At 44.3% G+C, this 26,305-nt stretch overlaps 1 protein-coding gene across 17 annotated transcripts in view; it reads right to left on the bottom strand.

Moving 5' to 3' along the window:
- Positions 1-931: 931 nt before the first annotated feature.
- The window catches only part of Bend7 (BEN domain containing 7), a 79,552-nt gene continuing 54,178 nt past the window's right edge, over positions 932-26,305 (bottom strand). For 5 of the 17 annotated variants that reach the window (XM_010641993.3, XM_010641995.3, XM_010641998.3 and 2 more), the window contains 3 exons: positions 12,385-12,504; positions 5,945-5,998; positions 2,494-4,743 (listed from right to left, as the gene is read on the bottom strand). In XM_010641993.3, coding sequence (XP_010640295.1) covers positions 4,466-4,743; positions 5,945-5,998; positions 12,385-12,504 — 452 coding nt within the window. In that variant the 3' untranslated portion in view covers positions 2,494-4,465. The other 12 variants (XM_010641994.3, XM_010641996.3, XM_010642000.3 and 9 more) reach the window with 11 other exon arrangements.

The following is a 26,305-nucleotide window of genomic DNA, read 5'->3' as shown; positions in this document are numbered from 1 at the left end:
GGAGAACAAAGCAATTACCTGCAACAGCCACTTTGCATCAGGAAGATTGATTTGTTCTTCTGCTGTGTTGTTTCCATAGAAGCAGAGCTTAGCCTTTTAAGTGAAGATTATAAAGCTACCTAATTCATTTAAAATTAGGCTTCGAGCCTCTCAGTACTTAATGCCCAAGTGTCTCTGTGGGACCTGCTGCAGCCATTGATCTGCCAGGCGGAGCCAGGATGCTGCAGCAATGGAAAACTCGTCTGGCAGCAATCTAGTTCGCTTTATTTTTAAAATTAACTTCATAAGGAGGCATAACTCCACGAAAGATCGTGAGCATATTAGTAAATACCTTTTAATTAATGAACAGCACTGACTTTGTAAACACAGGAATGCTGGGGCACAGGCAAGACACACGCACGTTCACTTAAAGTAATTTATTGTATTCTTCCGGAAGGGTGTAAAGAGCATCCTGGGAGTTAATATCACAACACAACACTGTACACCATTTTCACCACTAGCCTCGCACTGAATTCTTTTTTAAAGAACACAGTAATTTTTAAAAATCTAAATATTTACATATTAATAAAACATATATACAGAAGATCGAGATGTTATCCATAGATATGGAACTTTATTTTTGCTAAGAAAGCCTATAAAAAGGATTTCTGAACAAAGTCTGAACAGTAGTCACAGTAAGTTAACATAAATATAATTTAAATTTACAAAATACGATTTTATGGTTGCAGTTTTGATACACGTTTCCAATTTGGGAATCCACCGCACAAGTCTGTGAGCTGAACATTCCCTACCCCTCCTCAAGTGCTGAAAACTCCAAGCCGTACCCAGCCCCGGCAGGAAGTGCTGTAAAGGTTCCTGGTGCATATTTAAGAGACCTGCAGTTCTAAGTAAATGTTTCTACCTTTGCTAGTAACATATTCATCATAGCTTAATACAGTGAAAGGTCACTAATTAATCTTTCCTATTCCCTTGAGAAATATTTCAATCTGGAAGGCAGAAGACAAATCTTTGAGCATATGCTGCAGTAAAACAAAAAACCTGGTTTGTACATAGCAGTTCATCAGACCACTTGCTAAAGCAAGGGACTGTTGTCAGCAAAGAAATTACGTATTGGCTGGAAATGGAAAGGCTACTCAAAAGATACGATGGAAATAATTTCTCTGAACCTTCCTGTAGCTTCAAAAAGAAAAATGAAGGACACACAGACATGAGCTGTAACTCTCTAGCAGTGAGACTGCTCCCACAAGCCACAGGCAGACCAGTTTTCTGTCACACCGCGGGGACATGGGGCATCTTCAGTTACTAGCTGGTCTTCATGCCACAGCGATGGCACGACAGCACCTTGACATGGTGGGCAGCACAGCCTGGCCCTATGCCCAGTGTGCATGGCAGGGCCACCTGACTCTGGGCAGCGCCTACCCTCAGCCCTTGTCTCTCGCAGAGCCCTGCAGTAAGTGCCCATCCTCAGGCTGAAGGAACGGGTGCGCGGCGAAGGGGTCACCCTGTTGACACGGCAGTTCTGAACCCTAGAGTTTGCGGGTCTACGCTCAAATTTCTTTCCCGCCAGTTTTTGGTCTGTAGGTAAAGTGCCAAACATTTAGGGCAATTTGTTTTATATAATAAATGAGGTAACGATGCAGTATTTCTAAGTGGTACTATTTTATGAAATCTGGAGGTAAACACTTATGCAAAACAGCCAGCCTCACGGCAAGATGCATCTGAAATCAATGCAGCCTTTCTCATGCTGGTCACACAAAGTGGAGGGCAAGTGTGCCAGGAAGGAAGGAACCAGCATGCACCCTCCGGCAGCTCACCTCACAAAGTCAAACCCGGACCCCTTGAGTAAAACCTTCTGTTTGACTCGTTAGGTATCAAGCAGGTAACTATTACTTCGAGCCTTTCACCTTTCAGTAAGCTGTTTTGTCACCAGGCCAATGTAACTTATGAGAAAGGGTCTTCGTTCCTCTGAATTCGTACACTGTTTGCACTGCTTGCTCCCTTACGATGGCTGTTTCTGGGGCACTGACCTTATAAATGGTTTTGTCTAACATGTCAGATCTGCCCTGTCTCCTCAAACAGCTTTTTCTTCTTCCGCACTGAAGAAGGTCTAATGAATGCTGGCTTTCTCAAACACCCTCGGTCCTGGAGAGAGCCACACCTCTTTATGTGCAGCTAACAAATCTACATTAAAATATGCTTCAAAACTCTGCACTGAGGTTACAAATGAACAGAAAAGGGGAGGAATGGTTTCTCTGCAATGGACAATCAGCTAACTAGATCACACGCTGGACTTTCAAAGGGTAACAAATCAACTTTAAAAATGATTTTTGAAAATCTTATACTAAATTGGAGGCTTGATTACCACACAATACAAAGAAGGCATATGAAACTATTCAACCATGACAGGTAAACTCCACAGAACACCCATCCCTTGCTTGAATCTGAAATGCCCCTTGGATCTTTGAAGAAGTTCAAAGACAAGAGTTACGTATGCTGATGACAAAGGTCACTAAAGTGAAAGTCCAGGCAATAAAACTTGGGTCCCGTGTTTTCTCTGCTGGTGTCAAACACACAACCTATAACAGAGACAGAACAGTGAGGAAGAGGTGGGTGGTCTACCGGTGGCTGGAGCTAGGAGCTCGGACAAGCGGGGCCCCGTGGGATGTGCCCGCACTGCAGAGCTAAGCCAGCAAGTTGTAGCCAAGGGGTAAATGGTGCTAAGGGACCGATCACAGGAATGAGAAATACGCAGCCCTCATGCCATGAACACGTGCCACTGCCACGGGTGCTGTACACTGCGCTGTGACAGAAAAGGGCTAAAGAGAATTAACCTGCAAAAGAGTGTCGTGCCACTGATGATTGTACAAAGACGCGATAAACAGGAAAAACGCTTCTTATGCAAAACCCCCAGAATTCAGGAGACAAATTGTACATATAAGCTCTCCATACCTCAATAAACAAAATAAATACAGATAAAAGTCTGGGAAAAACACCCAACAATAACTGTCTCTGGGTGGTAACTTTAAATTTTCTTCCTTATACTTTTTTTTTAAAGCGTGCAAAAGTTTGTGATGCAAACTGCTAAACCCAAATGAACCCCAACCCCACTATTCATTCAGAGCCCCGTTTTCTGTGTCAGAGGGCACTATGTGGACGTCACTTCCTCTGGGCTCTCTCTAACTGCCCACTGTCCCCACCCACATCCTCAGAGGTCTTTCTCCAGGGCCCTTGCTCTCATCTGGACCGCAGCATGGAAGGAGGTGTTCCCACCTCTCACAACAGTCCAGGCAGGAGCATGTGCATCAAGACCAACACAGGCCAACTCCCGGTGGCCACTCAAGACTCAATCAGCAGCTCCAAAGGGGAGTAAGTCAAGAAAACACATTGCTCCGCCATGGAATCTGAGTCCATTTTCGTTAAAACTAGGTAAGCAGAAAGGCGCTTAAATGCAGTTGGTCAACACAAATATCATCCGACCACTGACTATGATCCTCTCTGACTCACAGCGATAGTTAAGGGTTTCCACCTCTTCCCTGCCTCTCCCCAACACATGCAGAATTGGAAGAGAAAAAAAGCCTGAAAATGGTACTGAAGGTGCCGATGAACCTTCCCAGAGGGCAGCTGTGGCGGGCTCAGACCCAGCACAGGGAGGGTTCTCCTCGGAAAGCCAAGGCTGCTCATGCAGAGGGGAGGCTGCGCGCGTGGAGGACGTGTCAGGGTGCGTGGGCCAGCAGGACTGGCAGGAGTACCGCCTTCAAACCAGCTAGCCTGGGGGTCTCACTTTAGAGAGGTGACCAAGAGGCATGCTAGACTGTGAAGATTGGTTCACTTTATTACTGCCAAATTTAAGCATGAACTTGTGACATCTCTCTCCCTTTTCTAAAACGATAAACAGTCTTACTATCACTCTGTTTAGTAATTTTTATTAAATATCTATCAGTAGTCTAGTGAAAAGACCTGAAGATGTGTTCTACTACTTTCTTAATTATACCTCACAGTTCTGGGCCAAATCTGAGAAAACACTTAAGTCAAGGAGCTTCAACTGTAGGGGCCTTTGGGCAGACTGGCGGCACACATCTTATACCCGCGGGCACTGCAGGACACCGGGACGGGCCCCTGGGGGTCAGCACATCCGTCATCTCCAAGCGTCTGTAAGGAACATGCAGAAGGATGTGGCTTTGGCTTAGGTGTGAGAGAGCTCTACAGTGCAACGGCCGGAGTCCAGGGGCCTGAGCTCTAGCTGGGCCATCAACCGGCCGAGACCTTGGCAAAGTCATTTAATGTTTCTGGGCCTCAGGCTTTTTTCCTGTAAAATAAAAGGACTGGATAAAACGAAGGGATTGGATTAGATGGTCTCTCAAGTTCCTTCTCCTTCTCAGATTCCTGGACAGTTTGTTCAGTTCCATGAGGCTGTTCTAGCATCCCCTGTACTGTTTTGTCATCTGAAACATCTCTGGAGGCAGAGTCAAACACAGTCAATTAAAGGCAAAGGCATTATTTCAAGGGTGTGGTTTTCAAACACTAACACAAAGGTCCACTGAGTCACAAGGCAGAGAAGACAGGTGGTATCGATTCCAGGGCCCTGAGGTGGCACCCTGAGAGGCACAGCCCCAAAAGCACCTGTTCCACCCAAGGCCCCGGAGACACGGTTACATCTTATTAGTTTCCTACACCTACCGGGATCAGGTGAGGTGATGAGAACAAGGCCTTTATGTCCTGTCTCAATAGTCACACAATGACGGACTGGGAAGGAACAAGAGAGATCACACACTTCAATTCTCTTAATTCACAGTGTGAAAACAGCGCAACAAGAAGAGAATCCCCCTTCTACCACGAGTGTGTGCACTAAGAACCTGATATAACAGGTCCTTCCCACACTATGTGGCTTATTTCATTTATTTGTCCGTCGATCTGTTGCTTAGCCACAGAGAAAGCGATGGATCATTTACACAAATGGTCTTCCTTGCCACTCTGAAGTTCACTTGTGCGTGCCCATCGACACCCGTGGACTCTGCCTGAAACCCACTTTGGGATATGCGCTGCCAGTGAGCTTGTGACCACCAGGAACTGTGCTGAGAGCTCTGCCCCACACTAGATACTCCTCTACTACTGCTGAACTTAATTACAATCTTATCCCCTAAATCAACAAGGAAAAACAGTGAGTTGAGCCTTCTCAATCAGAGGTTTTTTTTGTTTTTTTTTGGGTGCCTGAATTCTATGGACGGAATCTTCAGGTGCTCCTCAGGGTGGTCAATGAAGGATGTTGAGGCTGACAGGGTACAGATTGACATGTGGCTCTGTGATCAGACCCACCCCTGGCTCTCAGAAAGCAGGCAGGAGGCAGGGTCAGAGGTTTACTGGAGCAACACCATGTGCCGCCATCCAAGCTGGGCACCATGGTGTGCAGCCAGCTCTGTGACACCAGGCTGCATACAGCTGATCGAGTTAGGACCAGGAGTCGCACTACGCTGGACGGTCCGGCTTATTCCATCAGCCAAGTGAACCTCAGCAGACACAGGGTGCCCTGTGGTGAAGGGCAGGGGCGGACCATTCTCACAGGCTTTCTGAGGTGGGAGAAGGCAGAAGAGACATGGATTTGGTCACATAAAATTGGTGATCTCTGTTCTAAAGTGAAATAAATTTCACTTCATTTCACATTAAAAATGTTTTTTTTAATGCCTAAAGGCTGGAGAGGCAAATTTTGTGATACTAAGTTCTCAGGATTGACATTTCTGAGATTATGAATAGGACGGCATATGGAAAATGTAGCTTTCACGCTCTTATATTCGATGGAAGAAGTCTCCGAACCCCGGGTCTTGGGAGGCTCTGACCCATACGCAAGCTGCTCAGGCACCCTCCTCTCTAATGTTAAAAGCATTTCCAATGCAAATATTCTCATGTGTCATATTTCTTAGCGGTTGATGAAAATGTAAATGTGTTTTACCTGTCGGTGGCAGAGAAACGCTGTCCAGTCTTTCATCAGCGTCCGCTACCTCTGCTGGTCACAAACATAAAACACAAACTTCATTAGTCTCTGGGAGCACATTCACTGTACTGAGAACAGCAGTACAGTTAAAACATCTCCAGTGTACGTGGCGGTTTTTACCTCTCTCTCCTTTCCAGAATCAGCCGACTCATATAAGATTTTAGAATCATTATTTACATAACTTTTTGATGGTGATAATGACACGGATCAACTTTCCTGTATTAAAAAATTTTACAGGGCCGGGGATTTAGCTCAGCAGTTCGGTGGCCTGCCTCACAAGTGCAAGGACCTGAGTTCGATCCCCGGTACCACAAAAAAAAAAAAAAAAAATTTTTTTTTACAGTCCTACAAACCTTACTTCAATTCACTTATTCACATGGGCATAAGCATCCAACAAGCATCTGAGGTAGACTGCTTACGCATGCCATTAAACATGCTCCAGACAGCAAATTCCTGTTGTAGAACTCAATCATCAGCTGTGGAGCACTCTGGTGGGAAGGCTTTGGAAAATGAGAGGAAGAACCTTTCTTGGGAGCTGCCCATCTAACCGGGACATTCATTCGGTCACGAAGAAAAATCATACAGAAGAGTTGTGTTATTTCTTCGGAAACATCTTTCCTTCTGTGATTTAAAATGCAAACCTTGCTAATAGGGGTTCCAATCTCCTTAGGAGTTTTGCAATAGCAGATCCTTCAGTCATAAAACCCTCCACTAACTGCAACAAGAAGGGGCCATTCATCTCAGGTCGCCCCTAAAGTCTAGGAAAACACTGCCCTGGGCCACTGGAGTGCTCTGGGTGGTCCCCTCTAGGTCCCAGGGTTGGGGGACCCCCTGGCAAGTACGCTGGCTGCACACGTGAATGCCGCCTGAGGTGGGCCTTCGTTCTGGGTTGGTGGAAAGCAAACCCCACGTTATGTTCTCTTTTCTATTGTTCTGTGTTTTTGCTTCAAACACAGCAGAAGTGATCCAAGATTTCCATGAGATAAGTGAGTCAGGAGAACAGGCAACTTAATCCAAGTATGAGAAAGTGACAGGGCCAGCAGCTGGAATCAGGTGAGTCTGCTCTCTTCAATTCTTCGCTATTAGTAGCTCAAACATCTCATAGGCTTTATTTTAAAATCTTCCAGTTTTAGCTCATTTTATACTTTAGTAACTTTACGTGCCTAATTGAGTTCCAGTTAGTTGCAGCAAAAATCCGTGTGGAGTATACATTGGTCTTCCCGTTGTAATTCAGCTATCCTTAGATTCTAAACAGGCCTGTGCAGTTCTGTGCTTCCATCAGAACAGAAATGTACCACGGAAATTACACGTGAATCAGCTGACGACAGCTGCGGGGGTGAAGGGTAACACTCTGTTACTTACACTTGATTATAGCATCTGTCTGCAGCAAGTTCATGATCTTTCTTCCCTTGTGACAATCAAGTTGTAAAATTTGGAAAAGACTGAGCAAGTCCAATAAAAATGTAATACAGTGACAGCTTTCCTCTTGGATCTAACACTAATAATAAATTGTGATTTCAACTCCGAGGAAGTAATCTAATGAAAATGATAAAAATCCACACCAGGAAAGCAATCATTCCAGTTAAAGAAAAAAATATTACATGTGATGAGAGCCCCAAGTGAATTCCTATTTGGATTTGCATAACAGCCTTTCAGACAGGTGGGGGGCTTCTTTTTTCTAGAGGCACTGCTGCCTTCCCCGAGTGCTTAGTTGATTATCTTGCTCAGCCAGAGTCTGTACCTAATTCCAGGAATTGAACCAAATATTGTAAATAAGGCTGAAATTGAGGAACAGATACGAGACGTTGTTTGTATTATCATTTAGACAGAAAATAATCAGGGCAAAAAGCATGAAAATGAGTAACATTATTGATCGGCTCTTGGTCCCTTGCAGTAAGTGCAAGCGGCTCTAGCTGGATTTGAGCACGAGCTGAGGCGAACAGTCCCACATGTGAGCAGACAGGCTCAGTTTGGCAGCTCATGTCCGATGCGCGATCCTCACGGTCTGTGAAGCAGCGCTGCTTTGTCTCACGGCCACCTTCCCCTCCTCTGTGGCCAACAGAACCTACTTGAAACACACCATCATGAAGGTGGATCATCTAAGCCCAGCGACCAAAGCTGAAAGGTCCCAAACGAACAAGCGTGGACAATCTCTCGAGCCCAAAGGGAAAGGCCCCCGAGGAAGGGCAGGCTATGGTTGGTCTCATTCTGGAGAAACAGGCGAAGGCAGGGGAACCTGTGCATCTGAGATGTGTTACGAACAGAAGTGCTGTGGTCACTGAGAACTGCGTCCACTGGCCAGTGTGTGGGAAGGAGGAGGGGAATGTGGAGGTGCGACCCTCACTGTGTGCAGGGGCGCTTGCTGGTGGGAAGAGGGGAGGGAAGAGAGCCAGGACTGATCACTGGTCTTGGCATCCAACACAAGGGCAAAGCTCTCTTACAGTATGGGCCGTGTGGCGTGGTGAAGCACCAGAAGAAGGAAATGTAAATCAAGTCTTCAACTCCATCCTGGGGTACAGCAAGACTGTTTCTGGCCCTGGAATACCCCCTCTGACTGCTTTCAAAGTACTAGAGATTGAATGCAGAAAGTACTGAGCTGTATTTCCAACCTTTTTTATTTTAAGACAGGGTCTGGCTAAATTGTCCGGGCTGGTCTCAAACTTGCAATTTCCTGCCTCAACTTCCTGAGTAGGTGGGATTCCAGCTCTATGCTAGTATGCCCAGCTCTTAATACTTGAAGTGTTCAGGTCCATCAGGGACTTTTGGGGGGTGGGTACCAGGAATTGAACTTCCTCATCCCAACATCAGGGACTATTTTTTTTGGTACCGGGGGTCAAACTTGGGATCTTGCGCTTGCGAGGCAGGCGCAGTACTACTGTGCTAAATCCCCGCCCTCAGGGACTTTGAATCACTGTCCTCAGCAGGAGGCACAGGCTCCAGAGACAGCACAAAGCCCTCTTATTTCTTTTTGGGTGGTCTCACAGCTCTTCAGTAGTAACCTAGCATCTGGGATTCTACGCGTGGGTTCCCCATTCCCTCAGGCTCCCTGCAGGCTTCACATACTTCAGTCAGCTTCCTGTCACTGTGACAAATACCTGAGACAAGCAACCCAAAGAAGGAAGGCTTCACTTTGGCTCATGGTTTCAGGGGTTTCAGTCCATGGTCACTTGGGCCTACTGCTTGTGCTTGTAGTGAGGCAGAAACCTAGTGGGGGAGGGCATGGTGGAGGGAGAGCTGCTCACCTCATGGCAGCCAGGAAGCAGAGAGAGGAGAAAGCCAGAGAGGAAGGGGGTGGGTGCAGGTATAGTATTCAAGGTCAGACTCCCATGATTTGCTCTCTGCAACTATGCCCTGACTCCTATTTTCAATAATGCCATCAAATTATAACCTTGCCAATGGACTGATCCACCCATATGTTAGAACCATAATGATTCAATCACGTTCTGGAAGTCCCACCTCTGAGCACCTGAGACTTTGGAGCACTTCTGATCTAAACCAGAACAGGCCGTCAGCCCTGACAGAGCAGCCATGTGTACCAGGACCATGTCAGCCCACCTCAAAGTCAGGGGCACGACTGCAATGCTGGCGTTTTTTTTAGTGTTTCCAACAAAGTCAGAACCAAAATGCTGGTTCCTGGATATGTTAGTCCTTTCTGTTTCCTTTGAGAAAATTTTAAATTTTCTTCACCATGATGTGCTTTAAGATTTTTCTCAAACCTAAATATATATTTAGTGTCTATCAATGCTAGGGGTCAATAATTTCCCCCTGCAAATCACATGGGGAAATGTGAGAAACACCTGAAGCTTGCAAGGAGCCTGAGGGAACTGATGTTACTACCCGAAGTGCTGCACAGACCACCGAGAAAGGAAGAGGGCTTTGTGCTTTGCAGCACGCGCCTCTTGCCCAGGAGCCTGATTCCAGTCCCCAGTGGACCTGAACAGTTCAAGTTTTAAGAGAAACCTTCAGGCTCATGACGGTTCATGCCTGTATTCCCAGGTCTCAGGAGTCTGAGGCAGGAGGACTGAAGTTTGAGGCCAGCCTGGGACAGCAAGACCGTGTCTCAAAATAAAAATGTAAAAGGGTAGCTCACACTTTCTGGGTCTAATCCATGTAAACAGAAGTTCTTCTATATTTAAATGGTCAAGACACCCAGCACAGTGTCTAGAAATTCCAGGCCAACTCAGTACTGGCACAGACATCACTCAGGCTTAAATCTGAAATGTGACTTAGAGTAAAAGTAAGGAGACTCAAATGCAGCAGCAGCAAAGGACGTCAGTCGGTGGGTCGGTGGGTCGGTGCTTACTCAGGGAATGCCATCCTTCAAATGCAAAAGTTTCTTTCTCTTTCAAGAGGCTGGAAGCTAGCGGAGAAGGGGAAGCGATAACAGGGCTCTTTTGTAATATATAAGACAGAAGCAGGGGAACTTTAGGTACTGAGGAATACTGGAAAGAGTCCTGCTAGGAGGAGGTCACTCTTCCCGGATGTTTCCTAATGAATTTACTCTGACTGAGGTCAGACAATCACAACAGGAGACTTCAAACAAGAAAGAAACCAGGGAGGAAATACAACAGCACTAAGGTGAGAGGGCCCAGAAGGCAAAGAGAGAAGGGTATGAGGAGGAAGGAAGCGGGCTCTGGGACGGCTGGAAGCTGTCACCTGAGGACAGACCTCAGGAGACTGGGACTAGGCAAACAAGGTCCTCCTGTGGTGGACTGCTATCTCTTCCTTTCTGAAATTACTGATCGCTTCACTGATTTATTTAACATACATTTCTTAAGAGTCAGCCCTGTCTCATACACTGTGTGTCACTTCAAACATGGCTCAGGCACAGTCCCCTCCTCAAGAGCTCATGGTCCACTACAGAAAGCAGGAAGATACCCCTTTGGGTGACAGATCTGAGTTCTAGGGCCACCCATGAAGGATCCAGGAGAAGGGAAGCTTCCCGAAAGACGGAGTATTTCCCAAGCAGAGGGAATGGATGAGCACGTGAGACCAGCCCATTTTGGGAGCGAGGAGAAGGCCTGTGGCTGGTGGAGCCTGAGGCCTATGATGGGAGACCAGGCTGGGGAGGAGGCAAGGATGGCTGGGAGAGCCTCGTGTGGAACGATGCCACTGTTTGACTATGTCCCCAAAGTCCAGGTTTTGTAGTCTTGTTCTATTATTTTTACAGTATCAGCATCTGTGAGGTACAATGTGATGCTCTGCAGTAGGTACACACCATGGAATGGCTAACCTGAGCTAATCAACACACCATTACCGCACATGGTTTGTGGTAAAAACAAAACCTACTCTTAATTTTCAAGCGTAAGAGTGTTATTAACAATTAATGCTGTCAGTTACCACATCATGCAAGAAGCTTATGCCTTCAAACTGAAAGTTTTGGATTCTCTGACCAACATTTTCCCAGGGTGACTCAGCCTGGGGACTACGCTCTGTGGCTGTGAGTTCCACACAGTGAGTGTGTGGGGTTCGTCTCCCTGTGCCTGCCTTACACTACTTGGCAAGCCATTCTCCAAGTTCACCCACATTTTCTTTACACACTCATCTGCTGGGGGCACCGACACTGATTGCTTTTCTTAGCTATTAGGAAAATGCTTCACTGAACACAGGAGTGCAGACATCTCTTCATTACACTTATTTCGTTGTTTTTAGTTATGTGCCTAGTAGTGAGTTTGGCAGTTCTATTTTAAATTTTTTGAGAAGCCTCCATACTGTTTTTCATAACAGTACTGACTTACAGGAAATTTAGAAATAATACCTACAGCTTTGTGGCCTCCCAGAGACACCAATCTTGTAGTACAGGAGAAAACTGTTCTCGAAGGGTCAGCTGGCCCCTGTCACATGGGGAAGCTGCGACTTCAAATGACCAAATCTAAAGAGCAACAACCCAATTGGTGCTCGCTTTCCCTGGAAGAATAGTCCCCAGATCATCAAGCTCAGCTTTCACACACACACACACACACACAAACACATGACTTAAAATTCCTCCTTTCTGGTAGGACAATTTTAGCTTATTTTACCTTAAGTAATTAAGACTTTTATAAATTCATTCAGATACTAACGAACAAAAATCAAGAAGCGAAAGAAGCAAATCACAAAGGAGAACCCAGTTGTGTACACGAGACACATTAGACCACAGATGCGATCAGCAGTCTTTTCCACTTGTACTACTGAAAGCGAGTGGCTCGACATCATTGTAACTATGTAATCTTAAGGTGAGTTTCAAAGTTCACTCGAATAAGCTTTAAAACAGCCAAACAGAGAACCCTACAGAATGCTCAGCATCTCCTTCAAAAGACAAAGGACACTGCAGTACCCCAGAGGAAAGCACTGTGCTTACAAAGGCTGAGAATGCAATAAAGTACTTCCGCAATTACCTTCTCACAATTTACTCATACCTGAGCCTCTTTTCAACCTTCTTCTGGCCAGTTTAATTTGATCCTGTAGAATCTGTACCCAGTCTCTTGGGCCAGGAAGTTTATCCACATGGTTAACAGTACAGTACTTTTCTGTGAAGACTGAAAGGAAATGTGGAACACTGTTAAATACTTTAGCAAGTACAGCATGCAGATCTTACACAGGAATACAGCTCGAAAGTTTCTTTGTCACTTGCTTTCTGTTTTGGTGGTGCTGGGAACTGAACCCAGGAACTTACCTGCACTCTACCACTGGGCTACACCCGCCACCCCCAAAGTCTGTCTCTGCCGTGTGTCTTCCACGCCTGCACTCCGTTCCTCCAGGGAAGGCGGTGATCAGCCAGCTGGGCAATGGCTACAGACAATGAACTGTCTCAAAATGGAACTGGCTATAACGCGAAGCAGTTAGCACAGAAACTGCTCTACTTGTTCTGTATCTGTGGGCCAGGAAGGAAAGGAAATGCCTCCTAGGGATCTACCGGCCTCATGACAGAGTTCAGCAAATGTATTAAAGGACTTCACTTTTTTGTTGTCAATTCAAAAATAAATGCAAAATTACACAAAAGATGCTGCTCATGGCGATTCCTGCTAATTCAATCAGTACTCAAAATAAATAATGCAGTATGTCTTAATGAAATTGTAAGACATGGTCCGATATAAATTCACTTTTACTTCGAGTCAATTCCTTGCATTTATTAGCTCCAAGAAAGAGCTACCTTATTGAATACAAAGAAATGAAGGAGGATCACATGGCGGGCGGGATGAAGGGGAGGCAGGACAAGGATCTCAGGAGCGTGCACACTGCGTGGCTGCCCGTGGGGGGCTGAGGGAGACCTCCTGCCTTGCACCCCACTCCAGAGCAATTGTAAACTTGCCTTTCTGACCTGCTCTCCATGCAGTCAACATCTAGGCTGTAGTCACATCACACTGCCTTCTTGGTATTTAAAATACTGGTGATTTTAATGTTTCAAAAGGTTTCTTTTAAGAAGAAGTGACCAAGGAAAACATGGGCAGATTCAACTATATATATAAAAATTACAATTTCCACTGAATGAAAAATAAACATTTCAATAGAACAAAAGCTAGCTGCACTAAAATTTACTGAAAATGTTCAATATATACCACCAAAAAGAGTGCATTCAAATAAAAGAGCAACCTCAAAAGTCTCCGCACCTAAATGGACAGAATATATGTTCAACATAAAATACTGGGAAGAATGCTCAGTTTATATGTAAGCCAAAGAACTTCAAAAACACTTTATACCTATTAAATTAGAAAAATAATTTTAGAAAGGCTACCACGTGATATTGATAAAATTGTGGAAATCTGGTATAGTCAAATGTTACTGACGACATAAACCAGAAAATCCTTAGGGGAAATATTAGTAAGATATTAAAAGTGACATAAAACTGTTAATACTTTTGGACAGGTAATAGTACTTCTAGGAATTTATGCTAAGAAAATAATTTGAAAGAAGAAAAAAGCCATATATGTAATCTCACTGTAAGCAATCCAATGGTGTGGGAAGAGCTCAAGACAGCCAGGAGCCATGGAAAGGATGAATCTGCAGGGCCAGAGTGAGGCAGAGGTCCCTCTGAAAAGCCACTTCAGTTGTCCCAGTTGAATCCGCAGACAGAGAGCTGCTGACTCTTTTGGAGGCTGTGTGTGTGTGTGGCAGTTAAAACAATGAGCGAAACCCATTAACCAGACAAACACAGTGAGCAAGAAGAGCAGAGGCAGGCACAGAGCCACAGGCAACAAAGTGCTCGGAAGGAAAAGATGGAGGCCAAGGAGACCATGAAAGAAGTCAAGCGGGCTTACAAAGCTCTGCAGTGGTTCTACAAAGGGGGACCAGCAGTTTAAGTGGAGAACGGGGGCAGGCAGGGAGGTGTGTCAAGTGTCCGCTGAAGACCACTGAGGGATGAGAGGGAGCGACCACAGCATAGCCTCAAAACGCCTGCCCAGAGAGGAGGGGTGAGCAGAGGAAGGCTTGAGCATGGTTTGTAGGATGGAGCAGCCAATATGACAGGAGGCTAAGGAACAGGAGAAAAAGGAAGGGACCCTTCAAGGAACCATCCTGAAGGAGCGGGGTGTGGGGATCCAGGACAGAAATGGAGGCGCTTCCCGGACAGGAGGGAAATACTCTCTGCTGAAGCCAGGGACAATATGAAAGAGGCTCTTGAGGCTCAGTGAACTCAATGGTGAGGAACCATGAAGAAGGAGAATATGGGAACTTCTGGGATTGTCCCTGAGGTGAATAACAAAAGCAGCAGGCTCAGGGCAAGCAGTAAGGCTACCAGGCAGCAGACGGACAACAGCTGTCTACACGGGCAGGGTGTGCTCTCCCTGGGGACCTGGACACTCAGGACACCTGATGGGAAGGCCAGCCTAGATCAGAGCAGGGACATAAAGCCACTGGAAGAGGTCGCCTAGAATGAATTCCTCACCTTTCCACCCTCCAGTGTTTCCCTTCAATTGGGGAAGAAAGCGAGGCCAAAAAAAGGCTCCCAGCCTCGGGGACACACAGATATCAGGACACCATGACATCAGTGGCTTGGCAGGCTGTGGTCAGGGAAGGGCAGAACATCCAGAACACTCCCGCAGCAGCAGTAGAGTGGCTGTATGGCAGAACCCTAAGGTGTGTCCCATGGAGTGTCCAGAAACAGAGGTAAGCGGCACCACAGATGAGGTCCAGCACACGTGGACAGCAGAGCGATCCAGGATGACAGCAGGTCCTGGGAACGGGAGGGAAGAGCCTCCAGAGAAAGGTTCACTGAGGCCCCGAGCAGAGGGGTCGTGCTTAGGAAGCAGAGCTGAGGCACATGAATACTGTGCAGGCTGCCCCACAGAGGTTACGGGGGACGGGACAGCCTGCACCTCCTCCTGAGACATGGAGCTCCCTGTGGTGGGAGAGGTTCGCTATCAGATCTCCCACGCCGGGTTACAAACGACCTCAGGCCTCCCTCCCTAGCATAGCACCTTGTATGAACAGAAACTCAAGAAATATGTGATGCATAATCATATTTCCTACTTCTGTTTCTAATGGAAGCAAAGCAGGAGCTCACACATTGAGACAGACAAACAGGGTAGAATGGCCCATCTGCATTAGCAGAAGTCTTGATTGGTAGAATATATTTAAACAATATATTTTATTACACTCACATGCCCCAGAAACACTAACTGGAGAATTGGCAAAAAGTCCTGATGTTCTGTTTTAATAAAAAAGTATTCATATTCAGAACCCTTTTCAATTATATGAAAATGTGTACTACAAAAATGACTCAATATACTATCTTGGCAGGTAAATATCTTCCCACTTTTAAGATTATTTACACAATTAATTCCCATAGCAACCTCTCTTTTGTTAGATTGTGAAATGCATGTGTACAAATGATCTCACATTATAAAGTAGCTGTTCCAAAATAACAACGTAGTCTGGGCTGTGCCAACTTCAAAAAGACTCCCATGTGTACACAGCGAAGCTTGGGGGCTAAGGGGAGGCTGCGGAAGGTTTTCTCCAACTCTGAGCAGGGATGAAGGTCAGACTTTATAATCTGACCTTGAGCTCAAGTATTCTGTCACTCACTCAAAAGGCAACTGTTTCCGCTTATTTTTTTCTCCTTACATTAAATCTTCTCTGGTTTCAAAAGAAGGAAGAGGGAAAATCATCTCCTGGGTCTGTGACTGAGACCTTTGAAGGCACAGCTCTAGGCTTTTTGAAAAATACCTACAGAAATAAATTTTCTACTGGGTACATTATCAGCATTCTGGTTCATAGATTATATCCAAACTTAAAAGAGACTTTAACTAGAATTTATCTACTGAAGAGGAAATTTTATTTTCTCCATGACAATCGAAGATGTGGTCCTAGAACAAGGCCAAGAGTTTGCCATGGCACTGACGTGAAAACAGTCAATATATGCTATGTGAATAGAGGTATGGGATAAGCAGAATATATTTTTGCTTTCTGAATCTATAGCTAAAGGTCAAGCTATTATCCTGGTAACAGTTCCATTAGGAGTAATGATGTGAAAAGAGGTACTGCATTAAAGCAGTGGGTTTCCTGCTCTGTTAATAGTGGGTCATTAAGAATCATAGTAGGATAATTTGCATTCATCCTTACAATGCAGTAAGTTCTAAAAAGAAATTTCCCTCCTTTCCTATTTTAATATATTAAGGAGAAGTGAGGGCTAATTTTAAATCAGTCCAAATAATTTGAACAAGTGGAATGAGGCCAACAATTAAACTAAAAAAAAGAGTTTAAAAATCTACTCTGCTTAATATTATGTGACGTCCCAAGGCACAGAGAGATGTTAACTCACCAGGGAAATGACAAATGCTCGAGTTGATCCATACACGAATAATGACTTTCCAGATGCTTGCATTCGTCTGAACCATGCCCTTTAATTATTTATAAATAATGAATAAGCTTGTGGTGGCTGGGCAGATCTTTCCCTAGGAATGCAGCTTTTAATAATCATCAATGAAGTGGTGCTGGGCAGTGTCTGACATGCTGACTGCACCAGCTGAGAACCATGCAGACTGGCCATGGAAGGGCTTCTCATTAGGACGTTTCTGGCTAGTTATGATGGAAAAGCAGAGTAAAGACTCTTCAAGGATGTCCTGTGTCACACACACTTAAGGAGCAGGGGTGGGTTTATGGAGCTTTAAGTTTGCCATGGAATCTTCCAGCAACTCTGACCTGCAGCAACAGCCCACCTTCGGATACCACGGCTGAGGTGTAAATTGTCACACAGACAAGTGGGAACCAAGGCTTCCGTCAACTGAAATGGAAATCTGTGTTCCTCAGAAGACCTGCCAAATTCTGAGGACCTGAGGGGATGAGGGGAAAGACTGCTGAGGTTTTGGGTGCCAAGCAGGGCGACACAACTGGGAACCCCTTACAGATGGGGAGATGCAAAGCGAGAGGGCACCTTGGGCCTCTGAGTGAAACAGCTCACACCCTTCCGTCATCCTCCCCCCTCCTACTCTTAAAGCTAGTGTTTAAGCAAGGTGTGGTGGGGTACACTTATAATCCCAATACTCCAAGAGACTGAGGCAGGAGGATCAAAAGGTCAAGGCCAGCCTGGGTAACCTGTCTCAAAAAAATAAAATGGGATGGGAATACAGCTCAGGGCTCCCTGGATTCAATCCCCAGTATGGGGGATGGGAATGAAGCACTTGAGCCTTCCGATGAGCTGAGCAGTTCATACTGGGACTCTAACAGTTACCAATGGAGCAAATACTGTGAAGACGGCAGAATCAAAGTATGGCCAAGTTACTTCACTCGCCTGGGACTGCCCAGCCAACGGGGACTATTTTCCACATAAATTATTTAGTTTTTAATTTAAAGCTATAAATGAGTATAAAGGTATTGTAAAAGAAAAACGGCTGAATTCTACATACAATCCAAGCAATAGATAAACGAATCCTTCCACATAAAGGTGAGAATTAACCACGCAATGGAAGCATGCAGACAAGCAGGGAGAGAGGACCCACAGGCCTGGCAGACCCCTGGCCCCACCCCCACCCCAGGCCGGTGAGCACATGAAGGTAAAGGACCATGGGCGATGGGGGATGGACGTACAAGAATGGTGAACCCCAAGGCTTGATGCATGGAGACACTGAGCCAAGCACTGCACAGAAGGATGAGCTGGGTCCTCGTCTCTTCTCAGAATCTCAGACTACTAAAGATGAAGCAGAAACGATGCCATTTGCGCAGGTGCACCAGGTACAAGCTGAACTGCGAGGGGCAGAAAGCACGTGGGAGAGGCAGTTGTGAAGACAGAAGGAAGAAACAGATGTGCAAAGAGAAGCACAGATGGAGTGAGAGAATGCAGCTCGAGAGGCATTTCTGCAGGTCAGAGGAGAGCATGATTCTCATGGCACTGCTGATTCCACAAGCCCTCTCTTCCACTTCCTCCCAAATTGCCCCACCAAGCACTGATCAGTCAGCCTCTGCACACCCACAGACTCAGAAGCCTGTCACAGGACCCAAGGGTCATTTGAGACATGACTGCATTAGCAGATGGTTTCTCTCATCTGTTTTGGTGATTCTTATTAAGACCAATTAAAGTAATGACGCCTTCTGATCCTGTGAATGGCTTCACATCTGGAATCTGAATACCACCGTGTCCTTCTTATAAAAACGCCATGCATTCACTCAGGAAACACTCATCTAGTTCCCATGATGCACAGGACTGGGGGTGCTGCTAATGCACAGAACTAGCCTCCTGCTCAAAGAGCTTGCAGTGAGGTGGAAGGGGAAGGAAGCGGTCCAAACAAACAGGCAACACCACCAAAATAGGAGAAAACACAGGAGCTCAGGGCAGATGCGCCTCAGCCCTCTGGGCTAGAAGTGGTGGAAGATTCCGGGTAAATTTTTGACTAAGCAGAACTTTAAGAAAAGAGTAGAGGTGGTAAGTGCACACAGACCCCAGCCAGGAGCCTGCATGGACAACAGCAGTGGGGGCACACAGGCTCCAGCCAGGGCCCCACCCAGACACCAGTGGATCGGGTGAGTAGGCCCCAGCCAGAGGCCCACCTGGTAAGTGGGTACAGGCCCCAGCCAGAAGCCCATCCGGACAACACTGGCACAGGCATGCAGGCCACAGTGAGAGGCCCACCCAGATACCATCAAAATATACACAGTGGCAAGAAGTTGAGAGAAGGACTCTCCAAGACTTGTTGAGTGCACTGGGAGAGCAAAGAGTCACCTCAATGAAGGCAGAGCAGGCTGCATTGGTTAAAATGAGAAGATGCCTAAACAAGACTCAAAACCAGACTTCCATATCACCAAAAGTAACCCCAAGGGGCAACGAGGTGGAACAATCTGAAATTCAACCACCTGGACTCCCTGAACTGGCAACAAAAGAGGATCTGGAAAAAATGAAATCAGAAGTAATTTCTGAGATAACAACAGAGATTGTGACCATAGCATAAGAATGATTAATAACACTAGAGCAGACACAGATTTAAAAAATAGAGGAACATGATGGAATCCCAGCATAGGAAACAAATGGAATCCATAAAATAAATGCAAACAGAAATCCAGGAGATCAAAAACTCCATTGAGAGTTTATGCAGCAGAATGAGCCAATGTGAGGACAGAATATTAGATATACAAGGCAGGATTGCAATTAGTGACCAGGAAAAGAAAAATGTCTCAAAAATAGTAAGGAACCATAAGAATTCAATCCGGCAGCTACTAGATGATGCAAAGAAGAATAACATAAGATTGATCACAGTTAATGAAGGAACAGGAAAGAGTGCGGACAACCTAAGAAAACCGTTCATAGAAGTAATGGCAGAAAACTTCTATGAAGGGGAAAAGAATACGACATACAGGTAAGTGAGGCATACAGGACTCCAACTAGCCATGATCCAAAAAAATTTTATACTTAGACATACAATAATCAAGATTCCAGAAACCTAACAGAAGAACAAAATACTGCAAGCAGTTAAAGAAACAAATCACATACAAAGGAAAGCCCAGCAGAATCACAACAGACTTCTCAACACAAACCCTCAAGTCAAGAAGAGCTGATAGTGAAGTATTTTAAGACCTAAGAGAAAACAATCTAGCCTGATGTACCTTGCAAAACTATCTTTCAAAATCCATGGAGAAATAAGATACTTTCACAACAAAGAACACCACAGGAACTTCATGAATACCAAATCAGCACTCCAAAAAAAATTTAAACAATACCTAGGAAAAGACAATGAAGGTCACAACCCCATAAAGCCCATAAGAATGAATCCATCAGGCAAGATAAGAAATTACAGAATCCAACAACAGGAAAAGGTCAGGACAAGAATAAGTCAATACATATCAATTATAACCATCAATGTTAATGGTCTCAATTCACCAATCAAAGGAAACAGACTGGCAGAATGGGTCAAGAAGCAAGATCCAACAATATACTGCATATAAGAAAGATTTTTTATTAAAAAAGAAACTCACAGATTGAAAATAACAGGATAGAAAACAATACTCCATGTGGCAGGAAACAAACAAACAAAAAGCAGGAGTAGCCATCTTATTTGCAGACAAAATGGATTTCAAACCAAGACTAATTAAAAGAGACAAAGAAGGCCACTACATCCAGGTAAAGGGAACAATGCAAGAGGAAGAGACGACAATCAAATATATATGCACCAAATACAAGTGCACCCAACTATATAAAACAAATATTAACGGACATGAAAAATCGAATAGCACTAATGCAATAGTAGTGGGGGACCTCAGTACCCCACAGTCACAAATAGGTCAACTAAACAAAAAATAGACAACAAAATACTAGAATTCAGCCACTCTTGAAAAAATGGACTTAACAGATGTTTACAGTGTTCCACCCCACAAAATCAGAATACACATACTTTCCCGCTGTACAGAGGTTGTTCTCCAAAACAGACCACATACTTGCTCACAGAACATGTTTAAAAGTAAATGAAAGGAACTGGAAGTTACCCCCTGTATATTATCAGATCATGGTGTGATGAAATTGGAGAGCAACAGCAATAGAAACCCCAAGAATTTCATAAACACATAGAAATTAAAGAGCACATTCCTGAATAACCAATGGGTCACAGAGGAAATTTAAAAAGAAATTAGACAATTTTTACAATGAAATGAGAATGACAATACAACATACTGGAATTTATGGGACACAATGAAAGCAGTTTTGAGAGGGAAATTCATAGCAGTGAAGGCTCGTATTAGGAAAACAGAGTGAGCTCAAATGAACAACCTAATGCTGAACCTCAATTTCTAGAAAAAGAAGAGCAAGACAAACCCAAAGCTTATACAAGGGAGGAAATTATAAAGATCAAAGCAGAAATCAAAGCAATGGAGACTAAGAGAATGATACAAAAAAAAAAAAATGAAGCAAGGAGTTGGTTTTTCAAAAGAATAAACAAAATCGACCCTTAGCCAACCTTACCAAAAAAGGAAAGAAAAGGCCCAAATCCAGATAATTAGGAGTAAAAAGGGTGAAACCACAACCGACCCAGCAGAAATCTAGAGGATCATCAAAACCTACTTTGAGAACCTGTATGCCAATAAGATGGAAAACACAAAAGAAATGGACAGATGTCTACATACATATGAATTACCAAAGTTGAACAAAGCAGACCTAAAAGCTCAAAACCCAATATCCATCAACAAAGTTGAAAACACAACTAAAAACTTACCAATGAAGAAAGGCCTGGGTCCTGATGGCTTCACTGCTGAATTCTACAAGACGTTTAGAGAACTATTGCCTCTACTGTTTAAATTCTTCAATGAAATTGAAAAGGAAGCAATACTTCCAAATTCATTCCTGGGATCAAACATCACTTTGATCCCAAAAGCAGAGAAAGACCCAACAAAAAAAGAGAACTGTAGGCCAATGTCCCTAATGAACACAGATGCAAAAATCCTCAGTAAGACACTGACAAACAGAACGCATTAGATCATACACCCAGGCCGGAGATTTAGCCCAGGGGTACTGTGCCTGCCTTTTGAGCACAAAGGCCTGAGTTCAGTCCCCAGTACTGCCCCCAAGAAAGATCATACACCCTAACCAAAGTGGGATGCAGGGATGGTTCAATATATGCAAATTAACAAATATAATACACTGTATTAATAGAGCCAAGAACAAAAAAACATATGATCATGTCAATAAATGCAGAAAAGCATTCAACAAAATCCAACATCCATTCATGATACAAACTCTACAGAAAATTGGAAAAATGGTCTCTGCCTCAACCTGAGAAAAGCCATCTATGAAAAACCAACAGCCAACATCATCCTAAATGATCAAAAACTGAAATCCTTCACACTAAAATCAGGAACAAGACAAGGATGTCTGGTATCACCATTCCTGTTCAATATAGTTTTGGCAACATTAGCCACAGCAATTACATAAATAAATAAAAGGAATAAAGAAAGGAAATGAAGAAGTTAAACTGTTGTTATTTGCAGATGACATGATACTCTATACAGAAGATCCCAAGGTCTCCACCAAAAGTCTTCTACATTTAATAATCAAATTCAGCAGAGCAGCTGGATACAAGGTGAACACACAAAAATCAATAGCTTTCCTGTACATGAACAACAGACTCACTGAGAGAGAAATTAGAGAAAGAATTCCTTTCACAATTGCATCCAAAAAGAAAAAAAAGAAAGAAACACCTAGGAATCAACCTAATGAAAGAAATCAAAGACCTCTACTCTGAAAACTATAGAACTCTGAGGAAAGAGATCAAAGAACAGAAAATGGAGAGACATCCCTTGCTCCTGAGTAGGAAGAACCAATATAGAGAAAATGGCCATAATTCCAAAACTGCTACATAGATTCAATGCAATCCCAATTGAAATTCCAACAGCATACTTCACAGAATTTGAGAAAACAACCCAAAAATTCATTTGGGACCAGAAGAGACCTAGAATAGCAAAAGCAATTCTAGGCAACAAAAACAGGTAGTGGGTGGGTATCACAATCCTGAACTTGAAACTATACTACAAAGCTACTGTGATAAAAACAGCATGGTTCTGGCTGACCCAAGGATCAGTGGAACAGGTCAGAAGATGCAGAAACAACTCCAGACACACTTCATCCACTTCATCTTCAATAAAGAAGCCAAATACCCTCACTGGAGGAAAGATAGCCTCTTTAATAAATGGTGCTGGAAAAATTGGGTTTCAACTTGCCAAAGATTAAAACTAGACCCATATCTCTCACCATGCACTAAATTAAAATTGAAATGGATCATCAAAGATCTAAATATTAAAACAAACACTAAACCAGCTGGAAGAGAGGTTAGGTAGAACTCTTGAAGACACTGGTATAAGAAAAGACTTTATAAACAAAACCTCAGTTGCAAATGAACTAGCAAAAGGAAACAACAACTGGGATCTCATCTTATTTAAATGCCTTTGAACAGAGGTATAAATTCCCAATGATGAATGTCATCATATTGTATACCCAAAATATACCAATAAACTTAATAAAGAAAAGAAACCACAGAGTGAAGAAACAACCCACAAAGTGGGAAAAATCTTTTTACCAGGTGTTCCTCAGACAAAGATCCACTATCTAAAATACATAAAGAACTTTAAAAAAATCAGACCTCCCAAATTTAAAGATCCAATTCAAAAATGGGAATCTGAAACAGACATTTCTCAAAGAAGTAGAAATAGCAAATAAACATGAAAAAATGTTCAACATCACTGGTCATTCAAGAGATGCAAATGAAAACAATGCTGAGATTCCACCTCACTCCAGAAAGAATGGCTGCTATCAAGAAATCAACCATTCACAAGCACAAGGTTCCAAGCTTGATCCCCAGTAGAAAAAAAGAAAAAAAAGAAAGAAAGAAAGAAAAAAGAAATCAACCAATAACAAATGCTGGTGGGGCTGTGGGGAGAAAGGAACCCTTCTCCAGTGTTGGTGGGAGAGAAGACTGGTGCAACCACTGTGGAAATCACCAGGGAGATACCTCAAATAACTAGGATTAGAGGTTCCATTTGACCCAGCTATTCCCCTGCTGAGTATCTTCCCCAAAGACTTAAAAGAATCACACCACAGTAATACATGTGCACCCATGTTTGTAGTGGCACAGTATGTAATAGCTAAAACTTGGAAACAGCCCATTTGCCCATCAACTGGAGACTGGATAAAGAAGATGTGGTTTTTGGAAAAAAAAAAAAAAAGTACTACTCAGCCATAAAGAATGAGAAACTAGAGACATTTATAGCTAAGTGAAATAAATAGGACACATGTGTAAATACCGAATAGTTTCTCTGATATGAGAAACTGACAGTGTAAATAAGGATCAAAATGTATAATAGATAATGTGGAATAGGAAGAAAAGGGGCAAAGGGGAAGGGGAAGAAGAAGGAGTAGGGGAAAGGAAAGAAGGTAAAGGAATAAATATGAGAAAAGGGAAAAAAGGAAACAAAGTCTCTGTAAACAGAGAGGAGTGGAGGGGGTGAAGGGAGGGCAGGGGAATGGGGGAAAAAATGAGAACCAAGATATATTGTGTAGAGGTACAAATTCCCAATGATGAATGTCATCGTATTGTACACCTAAAATGTACCAATAAACTTCATAAATTTAAAGAGAGAAAAGAGTAGAGGTTAGGCGAGGAAAAGGAGGAGAATGTTGCAAAAACGGGGCAGGGCTGTGCAGACCAAAGCTGCAGCCTCACCGCCCACACAGCTCAGGTTCCACAGACCAGGAGCAGCACCTGGCCTGGACGAGCAGAGGTGGTACCGCAGCTCTGAAGAGAGCAGGGATCTACCACCCGTGCAGGGGCAACGAGAAGCTTTCTGCAGGGAGGAAACAGCTGCTTCAGTCTACACGGCTCACGGACACCCACAGAGGCCGGGATGGAAGGGAAGTCATGGGCAGAAACTGATGTCACATCCTCGGGGCCACACTCAGGGAGGAGCGCAGTTACTCTGAGGCCCTTCTGCAGGCCGAGCCATGGAGTCTCACAGGGTCTCGAGGTGAGCACTACCAGGGGCTCCTACTGAAACATGGGCACAGCAGCAAGAAAGGCAGGGTCAGACCCCACCCGCGCAGCAGCGGGCAGCACCAAGCAGGCCTGCAGGGCCTGAAGACGGGCTTCACCCAAGAAAACCACACCAAACCGTGCAAACTGCACGTGTAGTAGTTCAGATTTAAGAGTGTGAAGGGTTGGCTAATCAATAAATTAACGGCACTGAGTAGAATGGGGGGAGAATCACTCAGAAGGCAACACAGAGATTAGGAGATGGAAAATACCGGGCCAGGGATTTGGCTCAGTGGTTCCACAGCCTGCCTCGCAAGCACAAGGTCCTGAGTTCGATCCCCGGTACCCCCCAAAAAAACCAGAGGTGAAAAACATAAAACCAGCTAAGAGAGATAAAGGACAGAACAAAAAAATAAATAAATAAATAAACAAAGCAGAGGGAGAAAATGGAAAGATTAAAGGAAAGACAAAATAAGTCAGAAAAGTAGATGAAATTTTTCCACAATTGATGAGCCATGCATGAGTCCTTGGTTCCAAGAAGCACAACAACCAAACAGATAAATAATAAAAATACACATATACCTCAACCTGGAATGCAGACACTGGAAAAGCCAGAGGCCTAAAGAGATCACGAAAGCAACCACAGCAAAGAGCTCATCCACAAAAGAACAGGCCAAGAGCAGCTTCACAGCCGCAGGATCCAGAGACCCTAGAATCTCTTCCAACTGCTCCAGAAAAAACAAAACTTCCACCCAGAACAAAGTACCCCAGCTAAATGCCACATGGTTTGACAGCGGTGGTAAAATAAGGACATTTTCAAAACAAAGATGGAAAGGAAAGACCACTCAGATCCTCGTTCAGAGAATTACTAAATGCTGTACTTACGGAAGCAGAGGAAGAGACTGGCGTGGAGGGGGGAGGACAAGTCAGAACCACCACGTGGCTGGGTCATGAAACAGGGTGGAGTGGCCTGCGGACTGTCAGCATGTGGAGGACGGAGCCACAAGTCAGTGGTGCTCGCGAGAGTCTATCCCCAGAGGGAAGGCCGAGCCTGTCCGTCACACGTCAGAGAAGGGTGAACTTTAGCAAGATTATGGATCTATATATGAAAAACGAAAGCCTTAAAAAGTAAGAGGATACCATCTTTCCAACTATCTTGATGTCATCAGAGAAGGGAGGATTTTGCCAAAATGGGCATAAAAAGCAGAAAGCAAAAAGAAAAGAAATCTGATTACTGAAGCTGCACCTGGGTATGATGAAAGCCGACATAGGCGATGCTCTCCCAAAATGGGAAACGAGGGGCAGGACTTGCAACACCTGTGCCTGACAAAAGAACTCAGGTGAGACAGCAGGAAAGGGACCCAGAGCTAAAAGACGGAAACCCCCAGAGGAAAAGCAGCTAAGT

This window comes from Fukomys damarensis, unplaced genomic scaffold (genome assembly GCF_012274545.1).
Source record: "Fukomys damarensis isolate Sample0158 unplaced genomic scaffold, DMR_v1.0_HiC HiC_scaffold_19, whole genome shotgun sequence".
NCBI classification, from domain to species: Eukaryota; Metazoa; Chordata; class Mammalia; order Rodentia; family Bathyergidae; genus Fukomys; species Fukomys damarensis.
This window is presented reverse-complemented; position numbering and strand designations above follow the sequence as displayed.